The sequence below is a fragment of the Carlito syrichta genome, unplaced genomic scaffold, assembly GCF_000164805.1.
Source record: "Carlito syrichta isolate Samal-C Ts95f unplaced genomic scaffold, Tarsius_syrichta-2.0.1 Scaffold304825, whole genome shotgun sequence".
NCBI lineage: Eukaryota > Metazoa > Chordata > Mammalia > Primates > Tarsiidae > Carlito > Carlito syrichta.
This window is the reverse complement of record NW_007248921.1, coordinates 810,544-834,603: the sequence shown is the minus strand read 5'-3', so window position 1 is coordinate 834,603 and position 24,060 is coordinate 810,544. Positions and strand designations below refer to the sequence as shown.

The window sequence follows — 24,060 nt, the reverse complement described above, 5'->3', positions numbered from 1 at the left end:
GCCTCGGGTCGCCCTTGGTCCCGGGCGGCGTATTGCTTCCCGCAGAGGCCCTGTGGGCTTAAACATGTCGTAGTGATTAATTCTAACGGGCTTCTCTTTCTTGAATACCTTTAGCATCTAATACCTTGTTTAGTCTCCACACCTACCTCCGTGAAAGGTAGGTATTTTGCGGAGAAATGAACTATTTTACCGAAAGTTGGGGCAAAGTCTGGATGCCAGAGCCTGAATGCCTAACCGCGACCTCACACGGCCGCTGCCACTTGCAGAAATTGGTTGGTATTAACTGAGAGTTCTTGCCAGAAGTAGCTTACACTCCTTTCTCGCCCTAAAGTTAAAATACACTTAAGAAAAAAAAAGTCTGCAGTAGTGCTCGGGAGCCCAGACCCACGTCTGGCCCAGAAACTTTGCAAAGCTGAGAAGAAGGTTTGTAAACCAGCTATAGAAAAGGTCAAACGAATTTGGCTGTAAATTAAGGCAGCCAAGAGCACGCCAGGATATAAGACAGGAGGGATTCTCATGTGGATACAAAGGAAAATAAAATGGAATTCAGTCCAAAGGCTCCAGAGCAGCCCCCAAAGAAAATCACGAAGCTGTTTTGAAGGCACAAGATAAAGCCACTTTTGTCGTTTCCCTGAAAGAGATGTACAATAGAGTGATGTTGATAAAGGCTGTTTCATGTGCAGATAAAAAGCGAAACTAGGTCACACGGTAGTGAGGGTCAAAACTACTATTGATAAAAGGAACTGGAGAGGCCTAGCAAAAGGCCGATGGCCAGCGAAACGGAGACCTGAGCTGCAAGGGGACCACTGTCCTAGCTTTAGAATACTTTAATAAAAGGACTTGGGCTTTCCTGTACTGTGACTCTCAGATGTGACAAGTTATAAGTAACATGCTATTTGAACTTTAAATTGTTGGAGGAAAAACACCTGTATAAAAGTATTCAAATTTACATTATTATTATTTTTAGAGACAGGGGCTGGGGTGGGAAGGTTGTCTTACTCTGTTGGCCAGGTTGGCCTAGAACTCCTGGTCTCAAGGGATCTCGACCCATCTCAGCTACTCACCAGTATCTGAGGAATCCCATTGGGCATGGGCTACCATGTGACTCTCAAATTTACATTAAATATAAGAATTAAGCAGGTGACCTCTAGAGACTTCTTATTCCTTTGAGCACAATAGACTCAATGATCCTGAAGAATTAGAGACCTATTTGGACAATTCAGGAGAGATTCAGTCATGATTTAAGTTACTGTGGTTGAAGTACAAACCATGGAAAGTCTAGTTCAGTTTCTGGAGGAATTCACTCTGAATGAGCTTCACACTGTTCTAGAATATAATATTATTGCCCTTTTGGAACTTGTTATTTGTAGGTTTTGCTGAGTGTTGTTTAATGTATAACAACCAGAAGCTTTATTTTAAAGATCTAGACTTTTGTGAAGAGGAGACAGTCTGTTTTAGATATTTGAATTTTATTCTCTTTTGACATGGAACACTCAGATAATCTATACCATGTTAGTTTTCCTACAGAAGAAAACACGTAAAACAGTATGTAGAAAGCAGTACCATTAAATCTTATTACAAGCATTAGATGTGTTTTAAAAGTTGATATTCATTCATAACTTATAATTGTTAAATATGTATGACAAATGTTAAAACCCCATATTTTAAGATAGTTTTCTACAGTTACAAGTCCATTTACTCAGATTTTCTGTAGGTTTCACAAATCAGAGGAATAGACAGAATGTGCAAGATCAAAAGATAAATAATAATATAAATATATATTAACTATATTGCCTAATTAAAGCCATAATCTGTTAATACAGCTATGGATTAATTTCAAGAATACAATCGAATATATTACTAAAAGTGTAGCTGTGTGTTTCTAATGTTGGTAAAGTTATTAAAGTTCTTCACTTTCATAGAGTCCAGATTGAGCTGCCAAACGCTGAAACTCTCCTTCTGGGTTAAAAGCTTGTTTCACATCCAAACCTTTCCCATTAAGTGCTAAATATTTGCTGAAGGTTGGTCGAACACGTAACTGCTTAGGAGCTGGAAGAGTTTGGTTTGGACGGGCTGAAATAGATGAAATAAAAGTTGATTCAGAAAACCTGTTCTAACCCAAATTGGTTGCTCTAGTATTTATCAGGCAGGGAAAGGAAAAAAATCCAAACTAATGATGTGTGGGGAAAATTCCCTAAATTTTATATTCTGCTGGGATTTGCATTTCCTTTTAAATCTACCTGGTTAAATCCTTCATAACACTTGGGTTGATAGTATGACATACCTGTCACATCTAATCTTGTGTTACATGTGGTCACTCCAGCTTCATTAACTGCAGACACAGTATACCACCCAGCATCTTTCTTGTTTACATCTTTTATCAGTAAAGTAACTCTCCCAGTGTTATCATGATATAAGCTAAAAAAAAATTGAAAAAGTGAAACACAGAAATTAGTTTTTCAATGAAAGTTTATTTAAGTGATCGCTCTGACCCTCAGAGTCAGACTAATAAGAAACAGTTGGAAATTCTGAGACTGTATCTATGAATTGCCAAATAGCTATTAGTTTTCTTTTCTATCTTTGTGTGTGTGTGAGACAGGGTCTTACTCTGTCAACCAGGCTGGAGTGCAGTGGCACAATTGTGGCTATACAGTCTTAACCTCCTGGACTCAGGCAATCCTTCTGCTTCAGCCTTCCAAGTGGTTGGGTCTATAGGCACATACCACCATGCCCAGCTACTTTTTGAAATTATTGTAGAAATGAGGTCTCACCAAGTTTCCCAGGTAGGTCTCGAACCCCTGGACTCAGGCTATACTTCACCTCTGCCTCCCAAAGTGCTGGAATTATAGGTGTGAGCCCCTGTGCCCAGCTAGCTGTTGGTTTTCTCTAATTAAACATCCTTAACCTTGTTTACATTATCTATTTCCTTGAGCCATCTTTCATCATTGTTGATAAAAAGGTAAATGTTAGCCTAATTTATTCCTGAAAGCTTTGATTAGTGGAATCTGGTTTAATGAAGTTTTATATTTTTATTTGTGTTTTAAAAACTAGTCAAATTGAGATCATCATTGCATGCAATTTATAATGTATGTTGAAGTAAAACTGGATTCACCCAAATAAATTATAGTGAGTCTAGAAGAAATATATATCCTACCTTATTCGGTCAGTGTTGAATTGTACCATTTCATTATTTCTTTTCCAGAAAAGCTTTGGTGGAGGTATAGCTGAGATCTGGCATTCTAGTTTCACTGATTCTCCTTCAAAAACTTTTTTGCTCTGTGGTTTGTAGATAAACATTGGTGCTCTTTTATGTTCTTTTGCTACATATCAATAAAAAATTTGATTATTTGAAATATTATAAAAATACATGAAATCAAACAAGTATTATGAAATTTATATGTTGATATTAAAGTGTTAAAAAGCAACAACAAAATTTGCAAACTTTTAGTTAAAAGAATATACTATTTTATTTATTTCTTTTTCTTCAGTGGCCAGTTATTGGAACAGTAATATTTTGTTATGCCATTCAGAGTTCTAAAACTGTAATGTAATTATTCACTGAATTGATAATCATATTTCATTTAAATAATTTAAGTCATATTCTTATTTATCATCTCACCTATAGGGAGGCAGCATGAATGGTGGAAAGTATCAGATAGCTTGGGTTCAAATTCTTTATTGGCTCCATGAAACATGTCAAATTGGAAAAATTTTGTTTAGTTTCTCTGAGCCTCAGTTTTATCATTTTTTAAAAAATTCAGGTAATTGTGACTGTTGTGCCTACCACACAAATTAATTGTGAGGAACAATTGAGATAATGAAGAGATACTTTGTAAACTAATATACAAATATCAGTAATTGTAATGATTTTACTTTTTGTCAACTACCTTAGGAAAATGAGGAAATGCTAGTATAATATTATAACCCTGGCTTTTCTGAAGGAGAAATGAGCCCGGACCAATGCCAGCCAAGATCTCTTTCAGTTCTAATATTATAGTATTCCTGAAGCCATTGACACAAATAGGATTTGTCCAAAGCTTAATTGCTTGAATTGTGTGGGTTTTAAAAAAATTCCAGCTCCCTAGTTTTCCGTTTAGGTTGGACCCTTCAGTATATCCTAGGATAATCGTAAAGATCTTATTGATTTGAGTAGACTATAAAAGACTTTTGTATAATAAACTTTTACATAATAAATAGTGAATTAGAGCAAAATGTCTTATGCAATACACTGTGGCTTAAACTGTTAAAAATGTGGTACAGGATGAGTGTCCCTTATCTGAAATTCTTAGAATCAGAAGTGTTTTGGATTTCTGATTTCTATGGATTTTAGAATATTTGCCTAATACTGGCTGAGCATCGTTAGTGTGAAAATTTGAAATGCTCCAATGAACATTTCCTTTGAGTGTCATATTGATTTTGGAGGATCTTGGATTTCAGATTTTTTAGATTAGGGGTATTCAAACTGTTTATTTAAAGCACTTACATTATAAAATTTTAAAACCAGACACCAGTGTTATAAGAACTGCCCTACTTGAGTGGAGACCACCAAACCCTCCAAACAGAGTAACAAGTATGTGGCTAATAACTACCTGACCCTGACACCCGACCAGTGGAAATCTCACAACAGCATCAGCTACTGGTTCACGCATGAAGGGAACACCCTAGAGAAGACAGTGGCCCCTGCACAGTGTTCTTAGGCCCCAGACCTCTCTCCCTCAGCCCCCACGAGTCTAGATCTTGGGATCCCAGGAAAAGGATCTCCCCCCACGCGAAGTCATCCAGCCTTCTCCCTGTACCCATTAAACCCTCAATAAATATCCTCACTGACAATCAGAAGAAAAAAAAAGAACGTCCCTACTTATGACAGATGAGACATGAGACATACCTGTTTTCTAAAGCAATAGGCATGTTTTTTTGGTTAAAATTAGAGACTAGTTTCCTAGTAAAGAGGACATAGTCTAAGGCTAAAAATTGATATTTACTCTTCAGTTTTAAACTATGCATTTAAAATTATGATGGATAATGCATTTAAAATGATGATTCTGTAAAAGCGTGAGTCAGATTTGTTGTTTTAGACCAGAGAAATGATTAGACTAAATTTTTCACTTTGAGACCCTATAATTACATCTAGAAATGCTTATACCACTTTGGTCTGTCTAAAATTGCATGATTTTTAAAAATTTCCTTTCCAGAAGAACTTTGGTGGTAGATTTGTCATTCTAGTTTTACTTGCTTCCCTAAGTTATGTAGACATTAATCTTAAACCTCTCCTGGGGTTTTTCTTTTTAAATACTTTTTTAAAAAAAATACTCTTTCAATACTTCTGGATTTTTTTTTTTTTTTTTTTGAGTCAAATTCTCCCTCTGTCGCTGAGGCTGGAGTGCTGAAGTGCAGTGGCACGCTCATAGCCACCGCAGCCGTGACCTGCTGGGCTCAGGTGGTCCTTCCATCTCAGCCTTCCAAGTAGCAGAAACCACAGGCGTCTGCCACCATGCCCGGCTAATTTTTAAATTTATTTTAAAGATGAGGTCTCGCCAAGTTGCCCAGGCTGGTTGAACTCCTGGGCTCAGGCAATTCTCTCACCTCGGCCTCCCAAAGTGCTGAGATTATAGGCATGAGCCACTGTGCTCTGCCAATGCTTCTGGATTTTAAGGAACTCTCAAGGATCTCTTTGGAGGCTTACCAAGGACATCTAGCTGCACAGTAAAAGTGGCTTCTCCTGCTCTGTTCTTGGCAACACATACATACGCCCCTGCATCTGACGCTCTGATCACCTCAAAGATGAGTGAATGAAAACCCTTCTCAGACACTATCATTTTGTGCAAGTCATCTGGTTGAACTGGTCTTCCATTTAGAAACCATGACACATCAGGAGCTGGTAGTCCACTCACCTAAAAACAAAAGCACAAAGAGATGGCAGAATTTTAAAGTATAGCATCACTGGAACCCAAATGTCCACTTATGAATTTTAATAATTCCAGTATCTGAGTGGGTTTGTGATTGAAATGCAAAGCAATAGCTCAAAAAGGTACTTAAAATTTTTTTTTTGAGTTGGAGTCTCACTCTTGTTGCCTAGGTTGGAGTGCAGTGGCACACTCATGACTACCACAGCCTCTACCTGCCAGGCTCCAGCAATCCTTCTGCCTCAGCCTTCCAAGTAGCTGGAGGTATTTACAATTTTTTAAACAAGGCATTGGAAATTAAGATCCTTGAAATTAACATACTATTTTCAGACTGTTTTGAGCACATCTAGCTCTTTCACATGCAACTTCAGTCTCTTTATGATCTCTTAATTACTATATTTAGAACAATAATTATGTTATTTTGGTTTCCACAAGGAATGTGGAAGTCATATGTCTTTTCTGACTAATTGTGGCTACAAATAAAATTCCAGCAGCATTTATATCTGAGGCATGTAGAACTTGAGTAATTTTTCTAAAACAGTGTTCTTGAGCTATAGTTTGGTACATAAATAGCAGTTTGCTAGTTTTTTTTTTTTTTCTTTTTTTTCTTGGACCAGGCCTCATTCTGTCACCCAGACTGGAGTGCAGTGGCATAATCATGGCTCACCACAGCCTTGACCTCCTGAACTCAAGCAATTCTTCCACCTCATCCTCCTGAACAGCTGGGACTATAGGCATATGCTACTATGCCTGGCTAATTTTATATATTTTTTGTGGAGCGATGTTGCCCAGTCTAGTCTTGAAGCGATTCTTGCGCCTTGGCCTCCCAAAGTGCTAGGTATAGGTGTGAGCCACCATGCCCAGTCTGTCAAATGTTTTTATATAACCTTTTTTTTTTTTTTTTTTGAGTTGGAATCTCACTCTGTCACCCAGGCTGGAGTGCAGTGGCACACTCATGGCCACCCCAGCGTTGACATGCTGGGTTCTGGTGATCCTTCTGCCTCAGCCTTCCAAGTAGCCAGAATGACAGGTGTGCACTACCATGCCTGGCTAATTTTTTTGATTCATTGTAGAGACGAGGTCTCACCATGTTGCCCAGGCTGGTCTCGAACCCATGGGCTCAGGCAGTCGTCTCACCTTGGCCTGCAAAACTGCTGGGATTACAGGCTTGAGTCACTGCTCCTGGCCTATATAAGCTTTTACAATTAAATCCAGTGTTAAGCTTTTTTTTTTTTTGAGGTGGAGTCTCTTTCTGTCGCCCAGACTGGAGTGCAGTGGCATGCTCCCAGCCACTGCAGCCTCAGCCTGCTGGGCTCTGGTGATCCTTCCGCCTCAGCCTTTCAAGTAGCTAGAACTACAGGCGCACACTACTACGCCCAGCTAATTTTTGATCTATTGTAAAGATGAGGTCTTGCCAAGTTGCTGGGTGGTCTCGAACCCGTGAGTTCGGCCTCCCAAAGTACTGGGATTACAGGCTGAGCCACCGAGCCCAGCCTAGTGTTAAGCTTTAACAATAACTTTTATTTATAAGGAATCTGGAAAAATGTTTTACAAGAAAAAGTTATTCAAAATGAATGTAACACAAATGGCTCTTCTAAACAGCTTTTCTAGCTTGAGGAACTCTTCTAGGCCAAGAGAAAGCAGGATGGCTTGAATTTCTTCTTGGAGAAGAGGCTTTTACTTTAGAAATCCTATTCTAATTGCTTCACTTGTATAATCTATTAGGTCTACCTATTTATTTACTTAATCTTCATAACTTTGTGAAGTAAGCATATTTGCTATTCTCATTTTACAGATGAGGAGACAAAAGCACAGAGAAGTTAAGTGACTTGTCTAAGGTTACAGCTGGAAAGTGGTAGAGCCAGATTCAAACCCAGCTCAGCTTGGTTTCAGAATTTGTGCTCTTATCCGTTTTGCATACTGCTTTTCAAGCTATGTAGCAAGCTATGAGTAGGAAAAGTTCATTTTTCAAAACTTAGTATCTCATTGTTAATTTCCCTACAGTACTTTTAGATTCTTCTCTTACTTTGAAGTCCATTCTGCAGAATCTTCCTTCTTCAATCGACATGTTCTCTGGCACTTGAATGAAACGTGGTGGATAAAATTTCTCCTGGATTGCATCCTGATCATTCACATCTCCCCTTGAGGATGATCTACTTCTACAAAATATTTTAATAACAACTATGCATAAGTGTTGTCATTGTTTTTCCTTTTACACAAATATACTTTTGACATCGAATTTGAAATACCAGAGTCTACTGTGTGATTTGATAGTGTAATAACAATGGAGAGAGGCCTTAAGGCTATAGCATGTTTGATAACTTCAACATAGTAGCAATTTAGAAACATCTGGTACAAATTGTACATCTTTGTCTCTCTTTTATAGTGCCATAAATTGGGGAAGAAACCGATCTATTAAAATGCAAAGTATCTGATAGATCGGGGGTCCCCAACCCGTGGGCCATGGACTGGTACCGCTCTGTGCTGCACAGCAGAAGGTGAGTGACAGAGAGCTAGCGAAGCTTCATCTGTATTTATAGCCACTCCCCATCGCTTGTATTACTGCCTAAGCCCCGCATTCCGTCAGATCAGTGGCGGCATTAGATTCTCATAGGAGCATGAACCCTACCGTGAACTGTACAAGTGAGGGATCTAGGTTGCGGCCTCTTATGAGAATCCAAAGTCTGATGATCTGAGATGGAGCTGAGGCAATGATGCTAGCACTGGGAAATGGCTGCAAATACAGATTAACATTAGCAGTGAGGTTTGACTGCACAGAGACCATAGTAAATCAGTTGCTTGCAGATTCATATCAGAACCCTATTAGTGAGTGGCAAGGGAGTTGATGTACATCTGGTGGCAAGTTTTAAGTTAGAACCTGACACTTATTTTAGTTCCTGCATGATTTGCTTATTATTTTATTTACAATTTCCACATGCCTTTTTAAAATAGTGAGTTTTATAATTATTTCATTATATATTACAATGCAATAATAATAGAAATAAAATGCATAATAAATGTTACGTGCTTGAATCACTCTGAAACCACCCCCACTTCGGTTCAGGGAAAAATTGCCTTCCACAAAACCAGTTCCTGATTGCAAAAAAATTGGGGACAACTGCCATATATCATTCAATAACCTGCAAAGATTGTGTAATTAGAATTGGATTTCCAAGTTGTTTAACACTAAAACATGGTCCTGGAAAAGTTGACCAAAACGTTAAAAAAAATTTCTTTGTGATAATTTTAATAATTAACATAAAATTTTGATCATTATCTTAGAGATTAGAAAATACACATTGAGCTGAGCGCAGTGGCCCACACCTGTAATACCAGTGCTTTGGGAGGCAGAGGCGAGAGGACTGCCTGAGCCCATGGGTTTGAGACCAGCCTGGGCAACTTGGTGAGACCTCATCTCTTAAATAAATAAATAAATAAATAAATAAATAAATAAGCAAGCCAGATGTGGTGGCATGTGCCTGTAGTTCCAGCTACTTGGAAGGCTGAGGTGGAAGGATCACCTGAACCCAGTAGGTCAAGGTTGTGGTAGCTGTGAGCGCGCCACTGCACTCTAGCCTGGGCGACAGAGTGAGACTCTAACTCAAAAAAAAAAAAAAAAAAAAAGAAAAAAGAAAATACACATTGTGTGTGTGTGTGTGTGTGTGTGTGTGTGTGTGTGTGTGTGTGTTGTACATATATATATTTATTTATATTTATATTTATCTATATCTATCTATATATATTGTTTTGAGTTAGAGTCTCACTTTGTCACCCAGACTGGAGTGCAGTGGCATGGTCACAGCTCATTGTAGTCTCAATCTTCTGGGATCAGGTGATCTTTTCGCCTCAGACTCCTGAGTAGCTGGGACTGCAGGCATGCGCCACCACACCTGGCTAATTTTTAAAAATATTATTGCAGAGATGCGGTCTCACTGTGTTGCCCAAGCTGGTCCTACCACTGTGGCCTCCCAGAGTGCTAAGATTACAGGTGTGAACCACTGCGCCCAGCCCACATTGTATTTTTGTGGATTTTTTTGTTTGTTTTTGAGTTGGAGTCTCACTCTGTCGTCCAGGCTGGAGTACAGTGGCATGCTTACTGCCACCCAAGTGTCAACCTGCTGGGCTCTGGCAATTCTTCCACCTCAGCCTTTCAAGTAGCCAGAACTACAGGTGTGCACTACCACACCCAGCTAATTTTTTGATTTATTGTAGAGATGAGGTCTTACCAATTTGCCCAGGCTGGTCTTGGACCCGTGGGCTCAGGCAATCCCCTCACCTTGGTCTCCCAAAGTGCTGGGATTACACCACGCCCGGCCCACATTGTATTTTTTAAAAGGCATATAGTAAGATTGAGGGCTTTATAAATATTATTATTATTTTTTGAGTTGGAGTCTCACTCTGGTGCCCAGGCTGGAGTTCAGTGGCTTGCTCTTGGCCATCACAGCCTCAACCTGCTGGGCTTAGGCGATCCTTCTGCCTCAGCCTTTGAAGTAGCTGGAACTACAGGCATACACCACCAACACCCAGCTAATTTTTTGATTTATTGTAGAGACAAGGTCTCACCATGTTGCCTAGTCTGGGCTCGAACTCGTGGGCTCAGGCAATCCACTTGCCTTGGCCTCCCAAAGTGCTGGGATTACAGACGTGAACCACTATGCCCAGCCCACACTGTATCTTTTAGAAGGTATATAGTAAGCTCAAGGACTTTATAAATTTTACACTTTTTTTTTTTTGAGTTGGAGTCTCACTCTGGCACCCAGACTGGAGTGCAGTGGCCGCTCCCCGCCACCGCAGCCTCGACCTGCTGGGCTCCGGCGATCCTTCTGCCTCAGCCTTCCAAGTAGCCGGAATTACAGGCATGCGCTACCACACCCGGCTGATTTTTTGATTTATTGTAGAGAGGAGGTCTCGCTGCTCAGGCGGGTCTCGAACCCGCGGGCTCAGGCAATCCACTCACCTCAGCCTCCCAAAGGCACGGGATTACAGGCTGATCCACCGAACCCGGCAATATTACACTTTTAAGTTGAAAATATCTTAGAGAGCAAACCATATATTTCTTTAAAAATAAATTTTTTTTTTTACCTTACTTGTGATGTAGGAACTTGCAGTCGTCCATGTTCTACATTGTGCTGCTTGAAATTAAAACAAAGTGAGAATTTAACATGTAATTGTTAGCTTCGAGTAGTTGTAGTTGAAAGGAGAATTTCTATTTTGGCTGTATTTGTACAGTCATGGAAAGTTGTATATTTCAGTTTTTAAGCATTTAAAATACAGTGTACTAACCTATTACTATTATGGCAAGAAATTCCCATAATTAATAGGGCTATTCAACTAACAAGTATTACTTATGAAAATAAGCTAATCTTGGATTTGACAGTGGTTCATTTTTCAGATGACTATTTTCTGACAAAGGATGATGTGTCCCTCTGGTATATTTGAAATGGGAGCACATAGTACAGACTGTCCTTTAGTAAAACAGGAATAGACATGAAGTCACTTGTGTTGGCAGTAGATGCAGGGTATTATGCCTGTTGCTCAAAAGTGGCACCAGTAGTAGTAAACACATTTTAGACTGGAAAATACTTCTCTTTTTAACTTGTGGCACAAATTGCTGATGGACACTGTGAAAGATATGTGTAGAGCCATGAAAAATCTTTCACAGTAGCGTTATTTCCTGTTCAATAAAGGGAAATTTAATTTAAGCAAACATCTTTTAGAATTTATAGCTGAGCACTAGGGAATTATTTCTGTTTGACAATAAAATCAGGAATTGAAAATTTTAATAATATTTAGTGTCTTGTGTATTTCACTATACTTAGCACAGTGGTTGATACAAAGAAGTGGATATACCTAGAGGAAAATAAATCAATATATAAAAAAGTTACCTGTACTTGTATGCTCATGCAGCACTATTTACAAAGGCAAAATCATGGAACCAACCCAAGTGCCCACCAACAATGGACTGGATAAAGAAAATTGGCATATATACACCATGGAATATTATGCAGCCATGAGAAAGAATGAAACCATTTCCTTTGCAGTGACATGGATGGAACTGAAGATCATCCCATTGAAAAAAAAGAAATAAAAAATATAATCTCTACCCAAATATCAGACATGCATGTGTGTAAGAACACAGAAAATCTGAGTACAAAAAAATTTATTGGCTGGGTTTGGTGGCTCAGCCTGTAATCCCAGCACTTTGGGAAGCCGAGGCAAGTGGATTACATGAGCTGGCGAGTTTGAGACCAGCCCAGAGAACGTGGCAAGACTTTGTCTCTACAATAAATCAAAAATTAGCCGGGTGTGGTAGCACACGCCTGTAGTTCTGGCTACTTGGAAGGCTGCGGTGGAAGGATCGCTGGAGCCCAGCAGGTTGATGCTGGGGTGACTGTGAGCGTGCCACTGCACTCCAGCCTGGGCTATGAAGTGAGAATCTGACTCAAAAAAAAAATTATTTTGGGACAAGCCTATGTAGCTAACGTATTTTGTCATTTTAAAGCAAATAACTTACAACTCCAGCAATCTTGGGCTTGCCTTCAGATTCTCCAAGCAAAATACCAATAACTGGTTAATTCAGTGATCAAACAAATATGCTAATTTTTTTGTAAAATAAAATACAATTAAATTCAAAATATCCAAATTAAGTTTTTGACTTTTTTATAGTGGTAGTTAGAACATGTATATAGTTATATTCAGAGATGTGGTGTTTGTTATACCATAGTTTGATGGTAATGCATATTATTTGTATATAATCTTTGAAGTGTATAAAAAAGTAAGATCCATCTTTTCTGATTTCATACTAATATGTTTCTGCTGCTGTCTTTTTCCCTAGTACTGTTGCCTTCATTTTGAACACTTTAAAGAATGAATGAGAAACACAGTACATCCTTGCCCTTGGAATCATATACGGTGCATTTATAAGATGAACCATCATCAGTATAAAATTGTTTTGAGTAATTTCCACTAATAGAGATGGGCTTATGTCTCATTCCTGCCGTAACCAAGTTCACAACCCAACACACAGTAAATTCTCCGTGTATATTAGTCGAATGAATAAATTAATGAGCTGTTTTAGTGGCCAAACAGAAATTTAAATTCTGTTTTTAGTTTCTAGTTCTTGCTCTGTTAGACTCTGCTTCATCCTTTTTGTAAGTCTAGTCATATTGATAAGAAACAAAAAGCTTATTTTCAGTTTCTCCACTTGGAAGCTAGCAATTCTTGAGTTCCCAGTTTCATCCCTTTGGCTCCCAGTTTCTCGTAGACATTTTGGGAGAGAATGAGAGGTAACTATGGAAGGAAGACTAATAACACTTCAGTCTGTCTCTCCAAATGTACATTTCTCTTCAGGGGTAAGTTTACTTGTTAAAATCAGATTGCGCAGGCACAATGCCTGTGGGATAGTCACTTTATGTCCTCCATAAAGTTAATCCCTTCTTGGAAAGGATGCGTTTGTTAATCTTAGAACCATTACTCATAGGGTTTTTTTTTTTTTTTAAGTAAGCCTTTTTGAATACAAGAACATGATGAAAGGAATTGAATGTTTTGTTAGTGCCACAAGTATATCTTAAAACATTAAAATGTTAAATAACTAATGAGAAAGGTTATAATTACTTTTGTTTAGTGTTTTAACTTCTGTCATATAAAAAATTCACAACTCATATGTTCTCTGACCTTGTAGACATTATAGAAAGAGTCCTATGTCTAACTGACCACTTAGTGTCCAGATAAAAAGTGATACCAAAAACCTCTGGTGTTTTGACTTTGTGACATTTTGTATCTAGATGTTAGAACTACCAAAAATGGGGGTTAAAAAAAAAATATGCCTATCATGGCCTCCTTATATATCCAATGTAGAACAGAAATGATTGACTGTTATTTTAAATGCTATTTATAAGCATTTAGAAAGGCATACATGTAAAAATCACACAGAATAAAAGTGCTCCAGTTACATAATGATTATTTTAATTTACCTGTGGTGAATCTTGTGCATCGCTGTCATTTTGAGCTTGAAAAACGGCAGCTGCATTCTGTGGTCCTAGCAATCTGCGTGCCATCTTCTCTTCATATGTCAGTCGCTTTAAAGAAGTTGTTAGGGAATAGTAATGAGATTTAATAAAAAAGGTTTGTACAGATTTACTTTAAAACTACTACTCCAAGTTAGAATTTCAAAGAAGTATAGTTCTAGCTATTGAATTATAGATTCTATATTTTTAAAAAAGTCTTTTTCTTCCATCAGAAGCATTTTCCTTCCATTCTAGTGCCACTTCCCTCACTTATGGTAAAGATTCACTTAGGCTTTCTTTTTGCCCCTTTCACAGGCAGGCACAATCACCTTTAAATAAGATTCTCCCAAGTAAAGGGACATTCTTCCCCTTCCTTCTTGTTCTGCATATTTCAATCTGCTTCATTTTTGAACATAGTACTACATGTTCTCACATTCAGAAATAACTTTTCTTAAATAAACATTGAATATTTTATTAAACCCTGAATATTTAATTAAATTCATTTGTATTAAAGATCCATAGTACTGTTTCAAAGATAAGTGACTAATATGATTCACAAAATAAGAGCCATGTAATAAGATTTACAGCTATAATTATTTGTCCAACAATATTATACACCAAAGTATATAAGGAAGTTGGTTGACGGTATTTCCCATTAGTTATTTGACTGTCAGGCATATTTTATGAGAAGATGATGCTTAAAACAGGAAATTTTCATTAAATCATTGAGATAAATTTTTCATTTGTTTCATTCTACTAGATTATACTTTTGCAAACGAAGAAGTGATTTCATGCAGAGAGATATAGACTAGGACTCAAATATTTCTTTTTAGATAATCCTATTCCTTGCTGGTTATACGGACATTGGTCTGTGAAGTAGAAATAACTTTCTTATTGAAATTAGATATTATAGTTTAATTGGCCTTTTGTAAAAAATAGACTTCTTGCCCACTTGATTTCCATTATGAAGGAGGGTGTCCTTGCATTTCAGCTTTCTCTCCAAATCTTGAATCAAAGCTTCTTTTGATCCTTGTATTTCATGATCAGGAGTCCTTGGTGTGGGCTTAGCATTTGCAGTTTGGGATGGCTTCGCATTTACAGATTGACCAGCTGAGAATTGTTGATAGCTTTACAAAGGAAAAAGAAAATATTTTTTGAAAAGTCTTTAAAGTAAGATGTGGTATCTAAAACAGAATTGGCCTCATTTTGTAAGTCGCCTTTAGATATGTTGAGTTTAACACTTAGTACTACTAGTATTATTGAAAATACCATTGCCCTAATAACAAGAATGATTTGATAAGAATGGTTAGCACCTTTTCTCTTGGCAAATGAAAATTAAGTGGCAGGAGGAAGGATTTAGATTGGGCATAAGAAGGATGTTCTTCCTTGAAGCTCTTCCCTAAAGAATGTGAGAGTAAGTTTAGTTAATGGCAGTTTGAGAGGTCTTCCAATCTTATGACTGAATTTCTTAAGTTTGAGTTATGGGTAGATACTAAACAGTGGTGTGCTGAAGCTGGTTCATATGGGCTCCAAGAGAGCTGATTTTTAGCATCTCTTCCCAGCTATCTGTGATTTCATGTTGTAGTAGTATGAAATTGGTGGTGGTGGAAGTATTTACACCAGGGAAGTAGGGAAATATCACAAATCATGACTCTCTTCTCCAGAGCTGATTGTTAGACATTTTATCAGCACACCACTGGTATTTAGTGAATATTCTATTGCTTTTAATGAAGTCTACAGATCACACAGTCTCTGGCTTTCCTATAATTTCCAATTTCTATTAATTTCATATTCTAGAATATCCAAGTATACAAGTCACTTCTAAAATAATAACCATTTCTTCAACAATGCTGAAGTGATTTTTTACAGAGCAAAAGGGATGATTAGAGGAAAAAGGAAAAATATATCTAAAATGAAAAAAAAAAATTTGAATTGCAATTGAAGGGATTGGTCAAAGTCTTTATTTCAAGTTCTATTCCTAAATTTTCTTCTAGGGTGTCCTTGCCCTTGGCATAGTTCCCCTATTGGTTCTGAAAGAGAATGGGGCAGTATTTAGGGAGTCCTGTGTTTTTAGATCTGTTAGGTAGTTCACACTTATCACAGTGCTTTGTTCAGTTTTACTTAGTTTGCCTATTTAGGACCCTTTATTCATCTACTTAATGTGAGAAAATTGCCACTGCCTTCAATGAATATTTTGCCATTACCATAATAAACATTATTCAGCTATCCAGATGAGACAACCTTGGTCTGTCCTCTAACATGATTCTGTTCAAATATTCTCAAGGATCATTAAAAGGATTTGTGAGCTAAGTGGAAATGTATTTCTTCTGAGTGGGACCTGAGTTTTTATTTTTGTTGGCTTTGGGAACTTGGTCAGGTAATCACTAGTTTGTAAACATTCTGAAGAAAAAAGATATTTTAGTTTCATTACTTATCATTGTATTTTTTACCTCCTCTAACCCAAAGCATGGGTATGGGAGATACTATCAGTTGAATGAATGAATTTTTTTTTTCTTTTGTTTTGTTTGTTTTTGAGTTGAAGTCCTATTCTGTCGCCCATACTGGAGTGCAGTGGCTTGCTCATGGGTCACTGCAGCCTTGACCTCCTGGGCTTAAGCAATGCTGCCTCAGCCTCCTGAGTTGCTGGGACTACAGGCACATTGCCACCATGCCTGGTTAATTTTTTGATTTTTTGTAGAAATAAGGTCTTGCTATGTTGCCTATGCTGGTCTCAAACTCCTGAACTCAAACAGTCCTCCTGCCTTGACCTCCCAAAGTGCTGGAATTACAAGCATGTGCCTTCTCGCCCGGTTGAATGTTTTCCATTGTATGCAGTATACTCTACTGAAAGTTGATGATACATATTTCCCCTCCTTATATTTCAGATCTTCAGATCTTCATGACTGTCTAGATTAATCCTTAACTAAAGTTTGATTTGTTCAGCTAAGTAAATAGCCAAAGTGTTTAAAAAGACAGTGAACTTTTTTTTCCTCCCCCCTTGGCCAAAGCAGCAAAATTCCTTTGGTTTTATAGATCTCATATTTCTCCAACTGTGTGAAATTATAATAGCCTACTGGTTTTTTAAAATGCTAGCTTATAATCTTTAAATAATTGTTTTCAGATGGTCATATCTGAGAAGTTCTAAATATATCTGAGAAACTCTGAAGAATTCTCAAAACCAAGCCTGAGAGTCACTGATGTATATAGCTTCAGACACTTTATTCACTGAATATCCCCGTCATTCCCAGTTTAGATGGCTCTATTGTTTGGACTTGATAACTGCTCCTATTTACAAACTAAATGCTATACTTGCACACTGCTTTGTAGGTCTTCCTCCCCGCCTCTGCCCCACCCCATCGTTGATTATCTAGATTCTTAATATTGTTACAGACTGGAAAACGGAATCATTGAGTCAGGTAAGGTACTTGCTGAATGTCATATAGCAAGCTTTTTGGAATGAATAATTATAATTAGAGATCAACTGAATAAAATGTTTGCTTAAGGGTAAACTACTGATGAAAAGCTAAATAAAGCTTTCAAATCTCTTTAGGTCAGGATCCAAGGGCTTATTTTGAAAAACAGGGTGAACTGGAGCCCACCATAACAATGAGGGAGTTGTGTACAAATGTTCAAAGGGCCAGGGCTTTCCACCCTGTGCAGCTGGGCACGAAATGAGTATCAAGTAGCTGTGGAAAGATTAAAAGAGTTATCTGTAGTTGCTGAAAATGGAACAGCTAAAACTGAATCTTTGATCTCTGGTTTGGGGACCTCCTAAGTTTTATTTCTTATTCTCTCTCTCTCTTTTTTTTTTTTTTAAACTTTCTTCCTCTTTGTTTGATAGGTCATTGTTTGATAGTTTTCTTTTCTGGGCAGGAATTTGGAATGGGATTGAAAGACTTTACTAAGAAACATATTATAGTCAGAAAAAGTTATTTTAGATTTTGAAATGCTCATGTAGGGAATTTGAAGATAATAGAAAGCCAGGTGGAAAATGACCACCTGGGTAAATGTAACCAAGAAGGATCTACAATGTATATTTTGAGTATAAGGGGAATTTGAGAGAGAAGAGAGAGAGAAGGATCTCAGATCTTGAAGGCATCCTTTTAAAATATTATTTCAAACCTATGAGAATGCCATTTTTGTAGGTAAAAAAACAGTTTAATATCAGCCATTTCAAATGGTTCGACCTCATACATATGGGATTCTAACATACATATGGGTTTTCCTGGTTTTTAAAATATTGAAAAGTATTCAGTTCAAGTTTTTTAAAAAGCATAACCACTATGTCCTTTTTCATATCAGGTTTTCTTAGGAGAGTCTTAGGGCTGTTGAAACAGTACATGCTTGTACAGTATTGTTCCCTATATTTAGATCAGTCCAGCAAATTTGAACTAGGTATGGTTTTAATTACCAAAGGAAGCCTTAATACTCAGATGCCTTCATCAAGCCTTCCTTCTTCTGATCATAGTAAGGAAAATTCATACATTTGTGTGTCTGAGTCCCAGGTTTTTGAAATTTGTTAATTAAAATACTTTTTTAAAACCAAGTGGATATTCAGGATTAGAGAGGGAAATGAACAGGAAGAAAAGACTGAAGAGAAACTTAATAGCCTCTGCTTATGGGAGAGGAAATCCTATCTGAGGAAGAGCAGACAGGTGTTATCTCAGCTGAGTCCAGAACCAGAGGAATTAAATTTACAACATGAGGAGCTTAGCTTAGAACTGGGGGGAAAGTTCATTGTTCTTGGGATGTTGGAAATGTATTTTTTTTCAGAAATGAAAATAATGGGTAAGTGCTTGTATCAGATAATAGGTAATTTGGATTCGGCTCAGCCTGACACTGGAGAATGGGTCAGATGACCTCTCACTGCCAGTACCCTGGTTCAGTGTGTTGTAGAACTGTGGAATAAGATCATACGGTCACATTACCTTTATAGATAGTAATAAATGAACTGCAACATACTCCCCAAACTCCTCAGACATAAGCTTACCTTATATGCGGTATGTAAAAATTCACTTACTTGGAGTCCATAGTAGAAGGGATTTTGTTGCTGCTGTAATCAGGCTGTGATGGTAAGATAGAGCTGAGGAAGCTGGCTGGGGACTGGTTATAGGTGGCAGTAACCCTTTGGCCTGGGTTGGAGCTGGCAAGCTGCTGAGGAGAAGCAGGGAGAGTAGAGGAGGACATGGTGATGTGAGAGCTCACTGTTGAGGAGGAAGAAAATCTTTGCTCTGTGCACTGGCGGGGCTGGATGGTAATGGAAGACTGTTTGGTCTGGCTAGAGAAGCTGGAGTTTTCCGGTCCAGGAGGCTGCAGTCTGGAGCCACATGGGTTTTGGGACTGGATGAAGTGTCTTGGACGTTCGTAGTTAAACATGCTTAGCTGGTTTATGGACGATGAAGGCAAGTTATAGCTGTAATGATTTGTTCCTGGAAGGGTGCTATCCTGAATTTGGGGCTGCAAGCCTGGAATTATGGAAGGTTGCAAGGAATCAGAAGCAACCTTGGTCTGTTCCTCCTTGTTGGGATCCTGAGAATACTGTGCTCCTGGCTTTGGTGGAGTGGGCTTCTCTTGAAGAATATTGTTCCTTCAAAAGGAAAAATAATTAAGTTACAGTATTTGCTTAAATAACAGTACTGTTTGACCTCTTTAGGATCTTGTGGGTACATTTTTTTTTTTTTTTAGCTTTTGTGCTTTTAAGATCTCTTCCATGTAAAACTTTCCTGGCTTCTAGATTTCCCTTTCTTTTATCTATTTTTGTACAAATAACTTTTCTTTTGAGAATAAGAAAAAGGATCCACTGGTGTGAGTTTGCCCTTGGGGGAAAGCATGCTCAGGGGCTTTAAGATGTAGAAGCACAGAGTTGTATTTTCCAAGTAGTTGCTTATGGAAATAAATTCTGTGATGATGTTCAGTGTGATAATTTTATGCTCTTATAATTAGCTTTTGTCCAAAGCCTGCAGTTTCATTAACCACAGAGGTTTGATGATTTAAAACAATGGCAGTTAAGCCAGGCTGCAGTGGCCCACACCTGTAATCCGAGCACTTTGGGAAGCTGAAGTTGGAAGATCGCTTGACCTCAGAGTTCAAGACCAGCCTCAGCAACAAAGTGAAACCCCCATCTTTATGAAAAATAGAAACAAAATGAACCAGGTGTGATGGCACATGCCTGTAGTCCCAGTTACTTGGGACACTGAGGCAGAAAGATAATTTGAACCCAGGAGTTTGAGGCCTGGTGAGCCGTGATTGTGCCACTGCAGTTTGAATGCCTGGGTGACAGAGCAAGACTCTATCTCAAAAACAAACAAACAAACAAACAAACAAACCCAAACAAAAAAAAATAGCAGTTAAATAAATAAATGCCAGTTTTCATTCAGTCTGAATTCTTCCCATTGCTCATTAAAACATATTAACACGACTCAGCCTGTAATCCCAGCACTTTGGGAGGCCAAGGCAAGTGGATTGCCTGAGCTTGTGGGTTCGAGACCAGCCCGGGGAACTTGGTGAGACCTTGTCTCTACAATATATTAAAAAAAAATTAGCTGGGCGTGGTACCCGCGCCTGTAGTTCCGGCTACTTGGAAAGCTGAGGTGGAAGGATTGCTGGACCTAGCAGGTCAGCCCTGGGGTGGCTGTGAGCATGCCACTGCACTCCAGCCTGGGCAACGCAGTGAGACTCCAACTCAAAACAAAAACAAAAACATATTAAAAGCCCTTCTGATATACCAATTAATTCATATCCTGATGGTCGCTGATGAATAACATCTTGGTAGACCAAGGAAAGCAATATGCTTCTTTTTATTCAGTCTAGTGCACAATTGGATCTAGAGTCTGGTTTCTAATATAGATATTACTTTTTTTTTTTTTTTGAGTTGGAGTCTCACTCTGTCGCCCAGACTGAAGTGCAGTGGCCGCTCCCGGCCACCGCAGCCTCAACCTGCTGGGCTCCGGCGATCCTTCCACCTCAGCCTTCCGAGTAGCCGGAATTACAGGCGCGCGCTACCACGCCCGGCTGATTTTTTGATTTATTGTAGAGATGAGGTCTCGCCGCCCAGGCGGGTCTCGAACCCGCGGACTCAGGCAATCCACTCACCTCAGCCTCCCAAAGGCATGGGATTACAGGCTGAGCCACCGAGCCCGGCTAATATAGACATTACTTTAATGTCTATATTTCTCCTTCACCCTTTCTTAGTTTCTCAAAGTAGTGTGAACATCTATAATTCATTGTTGTCAACTTTGAGTGGATTTTTTAACCTTAAAATTCACTGCCTTTTTTCTCCCTTTGCTTCCAAATTGGCTATAGTACCAAACGGGATGTTAATTAAGGAGTGGCTGCTCTGTGTGTGTGTGTGTGTGTGTGTGTGTGTGATGTATGTTTCAGACTGCATTCCAGAGTCACTTGTAAATTTTTTCTGTTTTTTATTCTTTATTTTTAAACAGAGTCATCGCTTATAATTCTGTTATTTTTAGATTGTACTTTCTAGTTATTGGTCCAAAATTCTCTTAATTATTTAGTTTTCTTTTTATTATTTTTACTTATTAGGATGTATTTTAGACTAATTTTGAAATTGTTTTAGCACTTCTTTTTCTTTTCAAATGGCAAACAGGAAATAAATAAGATACTTATGAAATTAAGTCTCTGCCTCATCAAGGAAAGGCGGTTGTCATTTCTCTTACTTGGCTCTAGAGTGGCTCTCTTGCCTTCCTACACTAGATTCCCTTTTTTCCTTAGATAAAACATTTGCCACTAAAATCAACTTTGAAGGATTATATTTGCCTCTGATGTTTCTCCCATCAGTGTGGTAAAGTGGGACTATATATAGACATTACACACAACGACTAGCTCTATAAATTGTTGTAAAGCCAATGCTGTATTTATTCAAAATATCAGATAATTTAATTAAAAACACATTTACATAGTTTGTTTTGCATAATATAGACCAATACTGAGATAGCAACAGATCAAACTTTTAACTGAAAAACCAACCAAATTGTTTATCATCATTGAAACAAAACCTTGTAATTATTTTACTTACTATCTTGAAGAAAATATTGTTAATGGAACTTTTCCAGACCAAACAACTTCATCTTAAGGTTGTGTATGTAGTTCAGAGTTAAATTAAAACTAACAGTTTTAGGAAAGAACAATGCAACTAAACAGTCAAGAGAAAGAAAAAAGTACTTAAAAAGTTATTTATGCCTTAATTTCAAGTTTATGAACATGAATACATTCACCCAGAATACATTTTAGAAATGGACTACATTAGGCATTTAGATTGTTGGGGAAAAACATCCATAAGGAGGGCTTTAATTAGATCTACTAAAAAAAAGAGAGAGAGAGAGAGTCTATTTCAAGGCAAGTAGTTTTGTATTTATGGGTTTATTCAGTCTAGTGCGCAATTGGATCTGGAGTCTGGTTTCTAAATTCCTTTTTGGGCAGGGACATTATTCAGACTAATTTCAAATAGCAAGGAATAAACCGTTTAAGAAATGGCCAATAGATATTTTCCAAAAAGTGTTCTTTTATTTATATATATTTTCAGAATTTCAACTGTCTTGTACATTTTGGTTTTGGCCTACATAATTAATAGTTACTGATATTTTTAAAGCTCCATTAAAAATATGTTCTCTCAAAAGTTTCTTTGTATCAGTGTCTCAAAATTGATGTTTACACGGTAATTCTATACATCTTTTCTTCATGTTTGTATTTACTGTTCAACAATTCAATTTTACTGTAGATTCTATTACATGACAGTATCATTTTATTCCAAATAATTTTAAATTAATTTCAAAGATTTTATAAATAAAATACTATCCAGTCTCCCATTAAAAAAAATCTTACCATTTCCCCCATCTCTAATATGGCACAGACTTGCCCAAAAGATGACAGAGGATATCTTGAGGCCATAGGACAGCACACAATTACAGTCAGAGCAAGTATCCCTTTTCAGGGAAAAATATTGATTTTAAAATAATTATATACAACTATCTTTTCCTCTATCCTTTGTATAAAGCCTTCCAGTCTCTATGGAATGAATGGGTCACTTTCTCTTGAAATCTTTGTATAATATCACTATGATGTTATGCCTTTCAAACTTTTTATCTGTAGATCATCTTTGTACACATTCATCTGATATGGACAAAAAACAAAACCCCAAAGTATAGCAAGAATAAAGAAGGGACTTACCCGTAGTTCCAGAGGGTGCCAGCTGGGTTTAACCCACTATTGAAGGGAAGGAAGAGGCATCTCCTTTCCTCCAGACTAATCTAGTGGCTCTGTGCTTAGTATTATAGCACTACTGACTTTTATCAGCTGCCAAACAGTGACATCTGATGTGCTTGCCTGTCCATCTACCTATGCTGGCATGTCAAAGTAAGAGTCCACAACCTAAACAATATCTCAGATGTCTTAGTGATATTTAAGGAGTGGGATTACATGAGCTTCTCTTGCAGGCCTCTTTATTTCAGACGTGAGTTTTGACTATGAACTTTGACAAGCTCTTGTGGGGAAAGAGTGGTGAACAGGAAAAATATGAAGAGAACTATTTCTTTACTATGATGGAGGCTTTGAATCTTCCCTGTTTAAGAGATAAGGAGTAAAAGGAAAATAGTATTTCAAGACTGGAGTTATTCTATTTAGTAAGACTTCTCCAGCAATAAGCCCAGTGATGGGTGGGCACCAAATTGAGTCTGCATTGCATAATTCTTCATCAGAAGTCTTTTTCTTTTGCTTAGTGAAAGTGGAGATGGAGTAGAATTCCAACAATATTTTGGGGGGTGGGGTGGGGTGGGGGAGTAGTCTGCACAAAGGCAGGAGAGCAGGGTCATGGTGGTATGTCACTGGGAACATAGGGAGGTGGAAAAACATGATTGTGCTTTTGGTTTTTTTTTGAGACAGCGTCTCACCCTATCGCCCAGGTTGGAGTACAGTAGTGGGATCATGGCTCACTGCAGCCTCAACTTTCAGGACTCAAGTGTTCCTGCTGTCTTAGCTTCCTCAGTAGCTGGGGCTATAGGTGTGCATCATCACACCTGGCTAATTTTTTTAAAACTGCTTCTTTAGCAAGTTTTCTGACTCTGTATGGCATATACCCCTTTCACCTAGTACTTTTATTCTAAAAGAGTTTTGAAACACTTAAACAAATAAGCAGT

The 24,060-nt window shown here is 38.0% G+C and overlaps 1 protein-coding gene across 1 annotated transcript; it reads right to left on the bottom strand.

Annotated features, from left to right (window-relative positions):
- Window positions 1-1,451: 1,451 nt before the first annotated feature.
- On the bottom strand, window positions 1,452-23,166 carry MYOT (myotilin). Its single transcript, XM_008060997.1, has 11 exons — window positions 23,096-23,166; window positions 19,412-19,496; window positions 18,930-19,063; window positions 14,862-15,036; window positions 13,877-13,981; window positions 10,986-11,032; window positions 7,930-8,062; window positions 5,684-5,891; window positions 3,155-3,320; window positions 2,285-2,418; window positions 1,452-2,073 (listed from the first exon to the last, which is right to left on the bottom strand). Exons 3-11 carry the CDS (start codon window positions 18,938-18,940, stop codon window positions 1,901-1,903), a joined length of 1,152 nt encoding a protein of 383 aa, XP_008059188.1. The 5' UTR covers window positions 18,941-19,063; window positions 19,412-19,496; window positions 23,096-23,166; the 3' UTR covers window positions 1,452-1,900.
- Between the last annotated feature and the right edge of the window lie 894 nt (window positions 23,167-24,060).